The 14,978-nt window shown below is 45.7% G+C and overlaps 1 protein-coding gene across 1 annotated transcript in view; it reads left to right on the top strand.

The window, feature by feature from the left end:
* The window catches only part of CHCHD2 (coiled-coil-helix-coiled-coil-helix domain containing 2), a 150,120-nt gene extending 136,339 nt beyond the window's left edge, over positions 1-13,781 (top strand). Inside the window, exon 4 of the mRNA XM_044054050.1 lies at positions 13,510-13,781. Coding sequence (XP_043909985.1) covers positions 13,510-13,520 — 11 coding nt within the window. The 3' untranslated portion in view covers positions 13,521-13,781. The remainder of the gene's footprint in view (positions 1-13,509) is intronic.
* Positions 13,782-14,978: the final 1,197 nt, after the last annotated feature.

Genomic DNA, 14,978 nt, shown 5'->3' with positions numbered 1-14,978 from the left:
ATACGGACGACCACTCCTCGTGCGTCTATTGCCTAGGTGCTAAACATCTGCAAGAGTCGTGCAGTGTATGCCATGCGTTCTCTTCTAGAGTCCTCCAGGAGAGGAAAAACAAATTAATCCTCAAAGGATTAATCAAGCCTTCCTTAGAGGAGGCTTTATCTTCCTCTCCGTCTCCTTCTAAAAAGAGGAAAGCGTCTGCTCCGACCAGTCAGTCGGAACCGACCGCTAAGAAAACTAAGCAGACTTCTCCATCGGCTCCACGGACATCGGAGCCGAGGTCGGAACTGTCTGCCTCCAGCCTTGACCCCTATGGCTTCGGAGCCGAGGTCTGGGGCATCGAGAGGCGGGTCACCCTCATCGGCTCCACTGATATTGGAGCCGATAAGGGTTATCGGCTCACTCTTCCCCCTCGGAGCCGAAGTCCTTATCGGCACCGAGGGAAACTTCCTTGAAACCTTCCTCTGAGCCGATAATTGTTGAGTCATTTCGGAGCCGGTCCCCGAGCCCTTCGGAGCCGATCGGTTCGGGCCCGATCGGTATCCTCGAGATCATCCAAGATGTCTGATTCGGACATCGACAGGGTGCTCCTTCGACTCTTCCAGTCTCCGGTGTTCCAAAAGATGGATGTTCTTCATCTCACATTGCTGCAGTCATAACCTGTGGGTAGTCCGCTGTCCTCGGTCGGCCTGAATACCAAAGTGTTAGGCTGGCGTCGGTCATGGTCGCTTAGATCTGACGTCAGTACGCCGTGGTACTAAAGCGCATGACCGACGTCATATCCTCAGTCTTTCTTGCTGCATGGTCCGAAGCAGAAGCAGCGTTTGCAAGTGCCGTTCGGCGTCCTGAAATTTTCGTATTCTGAGTTTCAGACCGAAGACCAAGTTGGCTAAGTACCCGTTAGAATATTTTTGTCTTTTCTTGCCTCAGTTAAATCCGGATGTCAGAAAAAGTGAATAATTGTATTTCTTGTGGGAAACGGATACCTCATAGGGATTACCACTCTCTCTGTATTCCTTGTTTAGGGCCTGAGCACGACGTAGTCGGGTGTCGCTTTTGTGCTAAATTTAATAAGCGCACCATTAAACTTAGGTTAGATTGTGCTAGGCTTGTCTTCGGTAAGCGGTGTAATTACAATATGCCGTCAGATCCTCCGCCCGCTACCGCGAAGAAGCGTAAAGAGAAATCTCTGAAATCCAAGCAGGATGAGTCGTCCGTTCCGGACGCTGGTTCTTTAGAAACCACGGTGGAGTCTGTGGATCCGGCCGAGGTTTCGGTTGAGTCTCAGGGGGAACCTTTAGTTTTGCAAGATGTGGCCTCTCAGGAGTCTGGTCAGGCTGAGGGGGCCTCTCAGGTTGCTGTGCTTCCTTCTTTGCATAAGGTGGTTAGGCCTTCTCCCTCTGTCTCTAAGGTACCTTCAAAGGCCAGGCCTGGTTTGTCTTCCTCAGGTGTCAAGTCCTAGTTCTGCAGGTTCTGTGCCTAAAAAACACATGCTTAAAATGGCAGAAGATTTAATTACCTTGATTAGAGGTTCTATGCCCCCTCCAGATAAAAGGCCTAGGGTGGAGCCAGAGGTGGAAGGATTGGAACATTCTTCAGATTATTCAGAGTCTTTGGCTGAAGACATTCAGGATTTTCCCCCTTATTCTGATTCTGACGCAGAGGATTCTAGTCCCTCTGCTTCTCCTCCAGAGGATTTTTCTTTTTCAGAAACCCTGCATTCTATGAGGGAGCATTTTAAATGGGAAGGTCAGGATTTCTCAGATTCCCGAAAGAGACTTGGGGAATTCTTGTTTTTACCACAACATAGGCCCTTGGCTATACCTCCGGTTTTGGATGTTGTACAGGATGTTTTCTCTGAGGCTTCCCTTAATCCAGACTCTTTGCCTCCTGCCCCCGTTAAGCCAGGCCGGTATTACAGGGTGCCAGAGGCTCATAAATATTTGTATAAGAGCCCTAGGGCTGACCCAGAAACTATTAGCCAGGGACCTAAGGGTGTCAGGGCTTCTGTTGTGAAGAATCCAGTTCCCATGGATAAGGACTCTAGAGCTCTGGATAGGTGGGGTAAAAAAGTGTATACCTCTTCCACTCTTGCAATGAGGGCTTTAAATTGCCAGTTTCATATGCTGAAGTACCAGAATTTTCTTCTTAGTCAATTGAAATCTAAGGTGGATGCTTTAGCAGAGGGCATATAGTGTAAATTACAGGATTTGGTTCATGCCTCTGATCAGGTGGGTAAGCATTCTTTGCAGTGTGGTTTTGATGCTCTGCAGGCCTCTTCCAAGGTGGCTGCCACTGGGTCAGTTATTCGTAGGCACGCTTGGCTTAAGGATCAGAACTTGTCAGAGCATGTTAAAGCTCGAATTTTGGATGCTCCCCTTCAGTCTGAACTTTTGTTTGGTTCTCCTGTGGAGTCAGTCTTGAAGAAAATGGAGGACAAAGCTAAGTCTATGCAGACTGTTAAAGATTTTTTACAGGTGCAGCCCCCTAAGTTTAGCAGAAATTGGCCTACTAAGGGATGGGCTTACCCTTCTGATTTACAGTCTAGGGGCAGATCTAGACGTGGTAGGGGCAGAGCTCATGCACAGGGTTCTTTTAGGCCTAGGACGTGGAGTTCCCCTGCACAGTCTACAGGTGAGGGCAGGGGCCAGTCCTTTCGTAAACAGACACAATGACCTGCATCTTCAGCTGCCCGATCCTTGCTGTCTGGCAGCTCCTCTGGGAGGAAAGTTGGCACTTTTCAGGCAAAATTGGCTTTTAGTCGCCCAGGACAAATGGGTGTTGGACATTATAAACCGAGGCTACAAGTTTTATTTCCACACATTGCCCCCTTTCAAAGGCATGCCAGACGTTCCTCCTCAGCAAAAGGCAGAGGCTCACAAACAGATTTCTTTACTTCTTCAAATGGGAGCTATCCAGCAGGTACCTCCATCAGAGGTGGGCCTAGGATTTTATTCTCGCTTGTTTCTTGTACCAAAGAAAGGAGACACTTGGAGGCCAATTCTGGATTTGTCTATTCTCAACACATACCTGGACATTCCAAAATTCAAAATGTTGACTTTGCAACAACTTCTACCTATGCTAGGCAAAGATCACTGGATGGTAACTCTGGATCTCAAGGAGGCTTATCTTCATATTCCTATCAGGCCAAGCTGCAGGAGATTTCTGCGTTTTCGGGCTGGGACTTTACATTATCAGTTCTCTGCATTGCCCTTTGGCTTATCTACTGCGCCCAGAGTGTTCACAAAGGTTCTGGCTCCGGTGATAGCCTTCTTACGGTTAGGAGGAAAACAAATTTATCCTTATTTGGATGATTGCCTGATTCTTGCTCAAGACAAAGACAAGTTACTTCACCATCTTCAGTATGTTATGGCACTGTTACGGTGCCTAGGGTATTCTGTGAACGAAATAAAGTCCAGTCTAGTACCCTCTCAGGACATGTGCTTTCTGGGTGTGAGACTGAATACAGCCTCTCAGATGGCGTTTTTGACCCCGGACAAGCAAAGAAATCTTACCCTTTACTTCCAAAAATTATCTCTCCTGTCCAGGCTGACTGCAAGGACAGTCCTTCAAGCCTTGGGGTTCATGGCATCTTGTATTCTGGTGCTTCCCAATGCCAAACTGCATATGAGGAAGTTACAATGGTATCTCAAAAGTGTATGGACTCAACACTGCCACGATTTGGACACTGTCATTCAGATAATACCTTGCATTCGGAAGGAATTTTTGTGGTGGGCTCAGGAATGTCACCTAAACAAGGGACTCTCTGCGACCCGACCAGAGGCGAGTCAGATCTTAACGACAGATGCCTCGGACAAGGCTTGGGGCGCACACCTCAATGGAAAATGGGTTCGAGACACGTGGCCTGCCAGACTTCAGCATTTGCATATCAACATGAAGGAGATGTTAGCAGTCCAATTTGCATTGATGGCCTTCAAGGATCTACTTCACCCAGGACAAGTGTTGATTCAAACAGACAACACAACTGTCATGTGGTACATCAACAAGCAAGGGGGGAACCCATTAGTACCCACTTTGCAGACAAGCTATGATTTTGTGGGAGACTGCTCTGTTTGCACCTCACTCTTCAGGCAAGGTTTCTGCCAGGAGCACAGAACTCCTTAGCGGATGTTTTGAGCAGACAGATGGTGGATCCCCACGAGTGGAAATTGGATCCTCATGTCTTTCGACAGTTGACAGTGGTTTGGGGGACTCCAGACACAGATCTGTTCGCTTCTCCACTAAATTTCCAGCTACCAAAGTTTTGCACAAAGATGTTTCATCCAAAAGCTTGGAAAGTGGATGCTCTTTCGTTCAGTTGGAACAATCTTCACGTCTATACCTTCCCTCCTCCTGCCTCTCCTTCCCAAGGTGCTCTTGAAGGTCAGACAGGACAAGCCCTCCATGATTCTTATAGCTCCAGATTGGCCTCGTCAGCACTGGTACCCTCTGCTGCGGAGTTTAGTACGGGAGCCTCCTTGGCCTTTGCCAGCAAGTCCACACCTTTTGTCTCAGGCAGGCAGTCATTTCATCAATGTCAGGATACAGTCCCTGCATCTGACAGCCTGGCATATTCTGTTCTAGACCCTGGTGGGTCGCAGCTTCCTCAAGTTTTGAATGTTATTTTGGAGGCCAGACGGCCTAGTACAAGGAAGGTTTATGCTGATAAATGGAGGAGATTTTTTCTTTGGAGCAAAGCAAAGTGCTTTGATGTTCCAGTACCTAATTTGAGTGTTTCACTTCAGTATCTTACAGAATTACTAGACAAAGGTTTGTCTTTCTCCTCTGTAAAAGTTCATGCTGCAGCCATTTCTGCTCACTATGACTGTGACCCACCTTTATTCTCTCATCCTTTGTTCAAGCAATTTCTTAGAGGGGCAAAGAACATAAGACCCCCACGTAGAGCTCCTACTCCTTCCTGGGATCTCAATTTTGTGTTGGAGAAACTCACTTTATCTCCTTTTGAACCTGCAGCTACAGCTGAGTTGAAGTTTTTGTCTTGGAAAACAGCTTTTTTGTTGGCCATTACGTCTGCTAGAAGGGTATCTGAATTACAGGCTCTAATGGCAGTTGAACCCTTCCTAATATTTCATAAGGACAGGGTCTCTTTGCGTACTAATCCTACTTTCATACCTAAAGTGGTCTCAAATGTGGCCTTGAACCAGTCTATTCATTTGCCTACTTTTTATGCTGATCCCCAAAATAAAGGGGAAAAGATTTTGCACTCTTTGGATATTCACAGGCAGTTGCGTTATTATTTGAGCAGAACTAAAGGGTTCAGACAGTCTCAACAGTTTGTTTCTTTTGCTTTGGGTTCTCAGGGGAAACTTGTTTCTAAACAAACTATTTCTAAGTGGATTGGTCACTGTATTGCTTTTTGTTACTCTCATCATGGTAAGGAGATTCCGGCTGGAATCAGACCTCATTCCACTAGGGCTACTGCCACTTCTACTGCTTTTCTGAGGGGTGTAGCTACTAAAGATATTTTGGAGGCAGCTACTTGGAGTTCAGTGCACGCTTTTTCTAAACATTATCATCTCCCTCTTTATTCAAAATCTAGGGCTGGGTTTGCCACTGCAGTTTTGCAGGGCATGTTAGCAGCTCCCAATGCTTTATGATTTTGCCAACCTCCCTTTACCTTTGCTTTGGGATTCTACCCACAGGTTATGACTGCAGCAATGTGAGATGAAGAACATAGTACAGTTTTGTACCTACCATAAATGTAGATGTTCGAAGATCCACATTGCTGCAGTCCAATTTTCCCTCCCTCCTTCCCCACTGTAGTTTGGGGTGGTTGTGTGGTTTGGGTTGTAGATATGGATTGTACATAGGTGGTTGGATGTTTTCCTGTTTTTTGGCTATGGCCTTTCTTTTTAGGGCCTTCTGACATCTGGGGCAAGAAAGACTGAGGATATGACGTTGGTCATGCGCTTTAGTACCACGGCGTACTGACGTCAGATCTAAGCAACCATGACAGATGCCAGCCTAACACTTTGGTATTCGGGCCGACCGAGGACAGCGGACTACCCACAGGTTGACTGCAGCAATGTGGATCTTCGAACATCTACATTTATGGTAGGTACAAAACTGTACTTTTCGGCTCCAGCCCATTTGGCTTGGGAGCCGATGGTCCACTCCCCTACTGTGTTTCCTCCTCCAACAGCTTCGGCACCATTGGAGCCGGTGCTGGTGGAACCAGTGGAGGTGTTAGGGTCCGGCCCGACCCTTGCTTCAACTCCGGCTCTTGGGTCGGAGTTCAGTGCACGGACTTCTTCCTTCGGCCCTGGGGGGAGGCTTCGGGATTGATGCTTTCGGTCCCAAGTCTCCCTCTTGGTGCGTCGGCGGCGGGAGTACCGTCCACTGTCGTGGCCACGGAGGGGGGACCCTCCCAGGATTCTGGTGGTCCCGCCTTCAGGGCTATGAGGAGTGCTTTAGCCAAATCTTCCTTGGCTACCTCCACAGTTTCCCCAGCTCCTTCCCTACATTTGGAGACTGGGTCGTTGGCAGTCCCCCTGTCCTTAGATAGCGGAGCCCCTGGGCCTCAGGTTACCCCCGCTGGGGTTTCTCCCCCTCCTGGAGGTCCTTCTGAAGCCTCTTCGGAAGAACCTCCCAGGAAGAGAACGTGCAAGAGGAAGCACGTTGACTCCCCTGATGAGTCTGACATCTGACACTGATCTCTATGATGCAGAAGGGTCCCCCAAGTCGTCCTCGGATGATGTCTCCTTTGCAGACATCCTGGAAGCCCTAAAACAACGAGGCGGCTGGCAGTCCAAACCTCCCTCTGCTGATGAGGGTGTTCCTGAAGGCCTTCGGGGCTCAGCCCTCCGCCTCCTGGGTGTCTCCGCCCTTCCCACGCCCTTCGACAGATCAAATCCAAGAGCTCGAACACCCAGACTCTGTGGAATCGGTGCCCGCTCGTTCGAACAAATTTCTCTCTGCGCCCCTGGATAGAGAGTTCCTTACGAAAGGTGTGGCTGTGGATGCTATGGTGGTGGCATCTGCTACCCAGCAAGATGTAGCCGAGGCTTCTACGTCCATCCATCCTCCTAATAAGGAGTCTAGGAGCATGGATCGGTACGGAAAGCGCACCCTCAGTTCAGCGGCCTTTACACTGAGGTCCTTGAACTACCTGACGCACTTTACGAGATTTCAGAGGGAGCTATCCGATACCCTCTTGGGTAACCTGCCTGAGGAGCTGGCCCAGACGGTTGCTCTCAGCTGGCTACAATGTCGTCCATTTCGAACTCGTCTATGAGGCTCATTTCGTATGTGGCCAAAGGGGAAAGTAGAGCGGCGGGTACAGGCATTGCTCTACGGAGACAAGCCTGGCTCCGCCTGTGTCATTTCGCGGAGGCCTTTAAGTCTCCATTTGCCGACGCCCCCTTTGATGGATCCTCCCTGTTTGGACCAAAGGTATAAGACACACTTGCCCGCTGTGAACAGGAAGGTAAGACTCTGACTGCTGTAGGGGCACGATTTTCCACTCCCTTTCGGCCTTATCCCAAGGCTAAAAGAGGAGGGAAAATGTGGTTCCGTAGATCTCAGAAGCCTTACCCCTCTCAGCAGGAAGGTTCCCCCTCCAGAGGCAGAGGAGGGAGAAATTCATCTGGAAGACGCCGTCCCAGAGGCGGCAGAGGCCCTCGCAACACTGGAGACCGCGAGTCCTTTCGTGGCTCTTCAGCTTTTCATAGTCCCTGAGGGATTGCCCGGCTGTGCTGCTCTGGAGCCAGTCGGGGTTTGTTTCTCGAAGCACCTGAAGGCCTGGGAAGGGATCACTCAGGACCGATGGGTGCTTCGGATTATCGCCGGAGGTTACTCCATCCCATTCTCTCACCCCCCCCCCCTCAGTCCAAAAAAATCCCGGACCCGCCACCCAGTCAACGGGATACCGCAGCCTCAAATTTCAAAGCTGCTGCAAAAAGGAGTCATCCAACCGGTCCCCGCAGACCAGATCGGATTAGGGACTTACTCCAGATTCTTTTTGGTGCCAAAAACGACCGGGGACTTGAGGCCCATTTTGGACCTAAGCATCCTAAACCGTTCAGTCTAAGTCCAAGTTCCGAATGGTCACTCTACAAACCATTCTCCCATTGTTGAGAGGGGTGTTTGGATGTGCTCCATAGATCTCAAGGATGCGTATTATCATATCAGGATACATCAAACGTCCAGGAGACATCTGCGCTTCAGCCTAGGAGGCAGTCATTTTCAGTTCCATGCGCTGCCCTTTGGTCTCACCACAGCCCCCAGGGTGTTCACCAAATGCTTGGCAGTAGTGACTGCTCACCTGAGAAGTCTAGGATTCCAGGTGTTTCCGTACCTAGACGACTGGCTCCTAACTGCCACCTCCAAGCATCTACTTCTGCGGAGCCTACGAGCCACTATATCACTGGGCAATTCCCTTGGAATCACCTTCAATTGGCCAAAGTCTGTGTTGCGGCCATCTCAAAGAATAAGATTCATAGGGGTAGAGATAGACTCAAACCAGATGCGGGTCTATCTACCTACAGACAGAATTCAAACCATTCAAAATCAAGTTCGAGCCTTACTCCCCAGGTCCAAAGCCCCAGTCAGAATGGTCCTGCAGCTATTGGGATCCATGTCTGCCACGGTTCTGCTAGTTCCATTGGCAAGGTTGCACATGAGAATTCTCCATTGGCTTCTTTCAACTCAGTGGTCCTTTCAGGAACTCCCTCTCAATCACCTCATATGGATCACGGAATCTTGCAAACGGGACCTTCGCTGGTGGCTAGTGCCCTCCAATTTGGATCAGGGACGACCCTTTGTTCTTCCTCCTCCGGCGGCCACTTTGACCACGGACGCCTCCCAGATGGGGTGGGGGGGCATTCCCTGGGCAGGTCAGTCCAAGGCAAATGGCGCCCGGAAGAGACTCCTCTTCATATCAACATCCTAGAAATGAGGGCAGTACTCCTGTCCCTTCAAGCCTTTCACGATTATCTCCCTCAGGGCGTAATTGCTGTTCACTCGGACAACATGTCAGTTGTCTGGTACCTGAACAAACAGGGAGGGACCAGATCCTGTCCTCTTTGCAGAGAAGCCAATAGAGTTTGGGAATGGGCAGTCTCGACCAAACGCTTCCTAGTGGCTACTCACGTACCGGGCAAGTCCAATGTCATAGCCGACAGATTGAGCAGAACCATCCTCTCTCCTCACGAATGGTCTCTGAATATGACAGTTGCAAGGCAGATTTTCAGCGAATGGGGAGTTCCGTGTTGCGACCTCTTCGATTCCTCTGAATGCAAAGTGCAAAGAATTTTTCTCCCTAACCCCGGCTCTGGGGAAGAGCCCAATGGACGCATTAGTCCATCCTTGGCCCACCGGCTTGCTTTATGCCTTCCCTCCAGTTCCTCTCCTCCCCAGGGTGATTCAAAAGCATCTCTCTTAGGGAGCAAGATGATCTTAATTGCTCCTTACTGGCCTCGTCAAGTGTGGTTCCCTTATCTTCGGAAACATGCTCTGGAAGGTCCATGGTTCCTGGACCAGGTCCCAGACCTACTGATTCATCAGTCGGGACTATTACACCAGTCCCTACACACCTTAAAATTGACGGCCTGGCTCCTCCTCTTCCGACGATAGTCAGGAGTCGTACACTGGATCCAGATGTTGTGCACATATTATCTTCAGCCCATAAGTCTGCTACAAAGAAACTGTATTCTAGCAAATGGAAAAGGTTTGCTATTTGGGCTCAACTCCAGGGCCTGGACCCCATTTCTACTCCCGTGGCAGAAGTACTAAAATTTCTGACCTCTCTTTTCAGTTTCTACCATCAAAGTACAATTGGCAGCAATTTCTAATTTTCATGAATCCATAGACCCACCGTTAATGAGTAACAGATTGTGTAAGACCTTCTTGAAAGGTGCTGCTTTAAGACCTCCGATTTCTCATCCTGCACCTCCATGGGATCTCGATATAGTGTTGCGTGCCTTGACTTCTTTCCCCTTTGAACCGGCAGCTACCTGTGATCTAAAGTTTCTATCATGGAAGACAGCCTTTCTAGTGGCGATTACTTCAGCCAGAAGGGTTTCAGAGCTTCAAGCTTTCAGTGAAACCCCCATACTTGGTTTTTCATACAGACAAAGTATCCCTCAGACCAAATCCTTCTTTTGTTCCTAAAGTTTGTTCTACTTTATGCTTGCAACAATCGTTAGAGCTTCCAGTTTTTTTCCCAAAATACTCTAACAAAGCGGAGTTTATATTCCACACACTATATGTCCACAGACAGTTACATTTTTATTTAGATAGGACCAAACAAACAAGGAAAACAGATCCGTTGTTTGTATCCTTTGCAGAGAACAAATTGGGCAACGCTTTCACAAAGGTCACTATCGCCAAATGGATCAGGGACTGTATTACTCAAGCTTATATTTATTCTAACAAAGAGCTTACCACCTCTGTCAAGGCTCATTCTACAAGGGCTATGGCTACTTCGGTAGCATTTCATTCTAAGCTTGCTATTGGTGACATTTGTGCTGCGGCTACATGGTCTTCCCCGCACACCTTCATTTCCCACTACAAATTAGATGTGGCGTCTAGAGGACGAGCTTCATTTGGTTCCACAGTGCTCAGGAGTGTTTTCCAGTGAGCCACCCGGGATTTGGGTGCTAGGGACGCTGTCCCATCAGTCAGAATGTAGGCGAGATAGGATCACATAACATCTTTTAGTTATGTACTCACCATAACTTCAGATGTTTGGGATCCATCTGCCACATTCCTAATAACCCACCCTCCTTCCCCCTTCCTTGGAGATCAGAGGATATCAGAAGGTCCGAATCCTGTTTCATCTTGAAACATCTAACAATGTTATATAAACAAGTTGTGCATGTGTGCATGAATGCGGACAAACAAGATCTTGGGGGATTAGTGGTGGTGCATCCTGGGATAAAGATAGCTCAGCCAATTAGAGGCCTCGCTCTATAGCATAAGCGTGCCGAGTCGGAGCCGAGGGATCGGCTCCAAACCCATCAGTCAGAATGTAGGCGAGATGGATCCCAAACATTTGAAGTTATGGTGAGTACATAACTAAAAGATATACTCTAGCTATGTAAAACTGCTTTAAGCTGAATAATCTAAAAGAAATGTATATAGTCTACCACTACAGTAGGATCTCTTGACTGCAGTTGCCAGGTGGTGATCAAAAGAGAGGGAACTACCAAGTGAAGTCCCCAGATTTCTGACTACTTTTTTATTTGGTTTAATTTCAAGTTTTTTTGGGTCTCCAGTACCATGACAGGAATGTATGTCATTCCTAAGTCAGTGCATAAGTGAAGTTAGTATTGTCTGTCTTCATTAGCCAGAAGTGCTTTTCTCTTCTCAATACCTATGATGTTCCCAGAATTGACTGTTTTGAATTCATTCTGAGTTGCATGTACTGGTGGCATACCCACGTATGACTCTGGATTCTGTTATTAGATCAATGTTCCTACTACTGTTGGAACTGTCCGGTTATTTTTTTTTATACATTGCTCTTGTTTCTGCCTGGAAATCTTTATTTTATGATGAGTGTCTTACATACACACAGTCAAGTTTAGCAGTTTCAGTCATTGATGCTACTGTTTGCTTATTTTCATGGACTTGCAGTATCTCTTTCTTGCAGTTTGTTTTTTGAACAGTTGGTAATGGGTGACCCCATTTGATGTACACTTCATTCTCTATAATTTGTGGTTCATGTTTACAGTTCTTCTTTGCTACTTCTGTATTGTAGTGTTTGCGTAATCTCCAGTGCAACAGTCTTGCCACATAATTGTTTGTATGCAGGCCCTGTGCCATGATTGTAGCACACTCTGCAAGATGCATGACTGTTTCCCTTTTTTTTTAACTGAATTTTTGTTTGGGTGCTTCTCCCACACGTTCGTTGGAATCTCTAAACCCGTGTACATAGCCCACTATCTTGGGCTGCCATTGTTCACCTTTCATATTTTTGTTTCAGTTCACCAGGCTTTAACCATTACGTAGTCTAATCCTGATTAACATAAGGTTATTCCAGGTGATCTCTATGCTTAAGTCTATCTTTATGGCTTTTCCCTTTTTTCCTTCTCATCTGATCCTTATTTATTTACTTTTACTTTTTTTGCCACATTCAGTTACTGTCTTGTTTTTATTTACTTCTGGTTTGGTTTCCATTCCTGCATGACACTGGAATGCTTCTGCTAAACTAAAGAGAGGTCAACTTAGAGTTCCTCTCCATGGTTTAAAACTTTTGTAGTGTTTGGATATGATGATGTAGCAGATATCTATGCAGTCCCATAACCGCAGATCTATACATATATACAATTTTGAGGAGGGCCATAGCTCCTTCAGAGTGAGGAATATGTAATTTTGGTATACACTGATTTTTTTATATATTTGAGCTTGAAGCATTTTTCTTTTTCTCCTGTCCATCTAATCCAGTACCTTGAGGGGCCGGTCAGTCACACCAAAACTGTAAGAACAAGAAAAGCAATTTTTTTAGCTTGGACTTTTTTCCTAGATAAAGGCTTTTTTCAGTATTGGTTTGTCTTGAAGTATTCCTTAGTTGGTTTTATTTGGGTTTGTTCATGTTTTACTGCCAATCCTTCATTAATTCTCAAATATTTGTATACTCCCTCCAACTGCTGAAGTTCCTGTGTATCATATTCCTGTCACAGATTGTTACCTTCTTGGTACTGCAGCATTCTTTCTTTAAACATCGCATTTGCACATTTATCAAGACCAAATGACATTCTTGTATTTCTGAGAGATTTAACCACTTGCAGTTGTACTTTCATCTCTCTATCTGAAGAACTAGACCGTTTTAAGTCATCCACAAAGAGTAGATAAGTCTTTAAGCAAGGTTGTTTTCTGAGAGCCAAATTATAACCCTGACTCATTCATCCCTCTGCTGAAACAGGTATTTACAAAATTGTACTTTCTTTGATAGACTAATTCCCCATTTTGAATCTGTTTTGAATTTAAAACTTACAAAATGTACTTTAAGCAGAAGTCCCATATCCTGTGATTTTTTTGTGTATGTAGTGTTGCTTTGCTGCTCATGTTTAGTTGCACAAACCACTTATAGGTAATGGATTAGAGTAGTTGTCCATTGTGTCTGGAGCTACACTACTTTCTGTGTGCATGTTAGAAATGCAGTGGCTATCCTGAAAGTGCGTTAATGTTTTGCACACTTTGCCGTATATTTTTTTCCTATACATGGTGTGGGCGATAGTCCACTAATGCACAAATTACCTACTTTACAGTACTGTGGACCATTGCTGCTTTATTTTACTAGTAGCTTTTATGGCATGGCCTTTCATTGCTTAAGGCTTTTGTTCTGCATGTGGGAAAAGGTAGGTTATGAAGGATTCTTGTGGCCTGAGTAATTGAAATCCACCAGATTTGTATTTGAGTATGAATGTATGAAATGCTACATGTTAAAGTACAGCCAGAATTATTGTAGAAGCTGCATGTGAGGTGTACTCTGTATTTTATCTTTGAGATGTTGAACGTCTTGAGTTAATTTGCATTTTTTTTCTTTTGTAGGATTATCTTAAACATTGTGATGAAGGCAAGCATCTCTTCCTATGATCTGTCGGATTGTTTGCCCAGTTTAACTGCCTTTTGAAATTAGAAAAAAAAAAGTTTATAACCGGTGGACTCTGTACTTAAAAAGAATATATTGAGAAAAGTAGCACCTGCAACAGTTTTGGAGTTCTGAGGATGTGGTCAGCTGACATCAAGTTTAGCAGCATCTAACAAGCATTTTCATTCCCAGCTATATTGTTGAACATAGTTATAAACAAGTATGACCTGAATTTTTTTTTTTGTTTTTGTTTTTATTTATTTATTTTTTTTTGCAGTTGTAAATGCTTGATGCTTAGTTACCCTGATCTGTCATAGTAACATATGGCAATAGGTTGGACTCTGCTGATTACTGGCAAATAGTTTGGCTTCTGTACAGTTGCTATTTTCTCACAGTAATGTGGCAGAATTTAATGTACATATGAGCACTGCCAGATCGCTACTGTTTTAGGGATATTTTAGGTTGCCCTTTTGTGAAGAAACGGTTAAGTTTATAATGTCTGATTTTGAGTCAGTTGGTTCTTTCTTCACGTATCTGTGGTGGTTTTATAAGAGGGAATTGGACAATACCAAATTGGGGGGACAAATTCAGTTTTACTGAAACAGTAGTCACCTGAACAGAAATGTTAGTCTAGGCCCTTCTAAGAGTTTGCACGTCATCCGAGTAAAAGGTAAATTAACTTTTGAAAAGCTGCATTCCAATTTTTTGTGTTGCCAGTTTCCAGTTGTATTTCTCTTAATCTGGGAGTGCAGCTTAATATATGGAAGAAAAGTTGTTTGTTCTTTCGGCTTTTCCTGGTTAGGGGTCGCCACAGCGGAACTCCAGTCCGCTAATGATTGGCAGTAGACTTTTACTGTGCTGAGGTGCCAGCCAGACACCCAACCTTCAATGAAGGCATGCCCATTCACGCATGTCTTTCGAATGCCACTCAAACGCCGGGAGGACATGCAGACTCCACACAAGGTGCTCCTGCCAATAATCGAACGGGAGAACCTCTTGCTTGTACCACTGCACCACCGCAGCTTTCATGTCCAACTTAAATGTACTCTTGCTTTCAACAGCAATGTTGTGCTACATGTAGTACAGTATTCTAAAATGTATTTGTAGTTATGTCACCTTGATTTTATGATAAATTGTATAACATAGTTGTGCGTTGTAAGTAAAAATTAGATATGAAAGATATATAATCAGCTGCTTGTGTTGTGCTAAAACCTTTGAAGTTTTAGCTGTCATCCTTTCCTTGGCCTTATAAATTGGAAGCTTTCCTTGATGTGAGCATACATATCTCATCTTCAGAGCTGGCCTCAGTGTAGCAGATCATACTGTTGTATGGCTATGTTCAGAACTGTTTTTCTTTTTTCAAACAAGTAGAATACATTCTTATTGAATTTGACATTTTGTTTATATAAAATATTGACATTGCCCTTTA

The sequence above is a fragment of the Protopterus annectens genome, chromosome 13.part0 (assembly GCF_019279795.1).
Source record: "Protopterus annectens isolate FY-2018-M chromosome 13.part0, PAN1.0, whole genome shotgun sequence".
Lineage (NCBI taxonomy): Eukaryota > Metazoa > Chordata > Ceratodontiformes > Protopteridae > Protopterus > Protopterus annectens.
The sequence above is the reverse complement of the archived record's forward strand: the minus strand, read 5'-3'. Positions and strand labels throughout refer to the sequence as shown.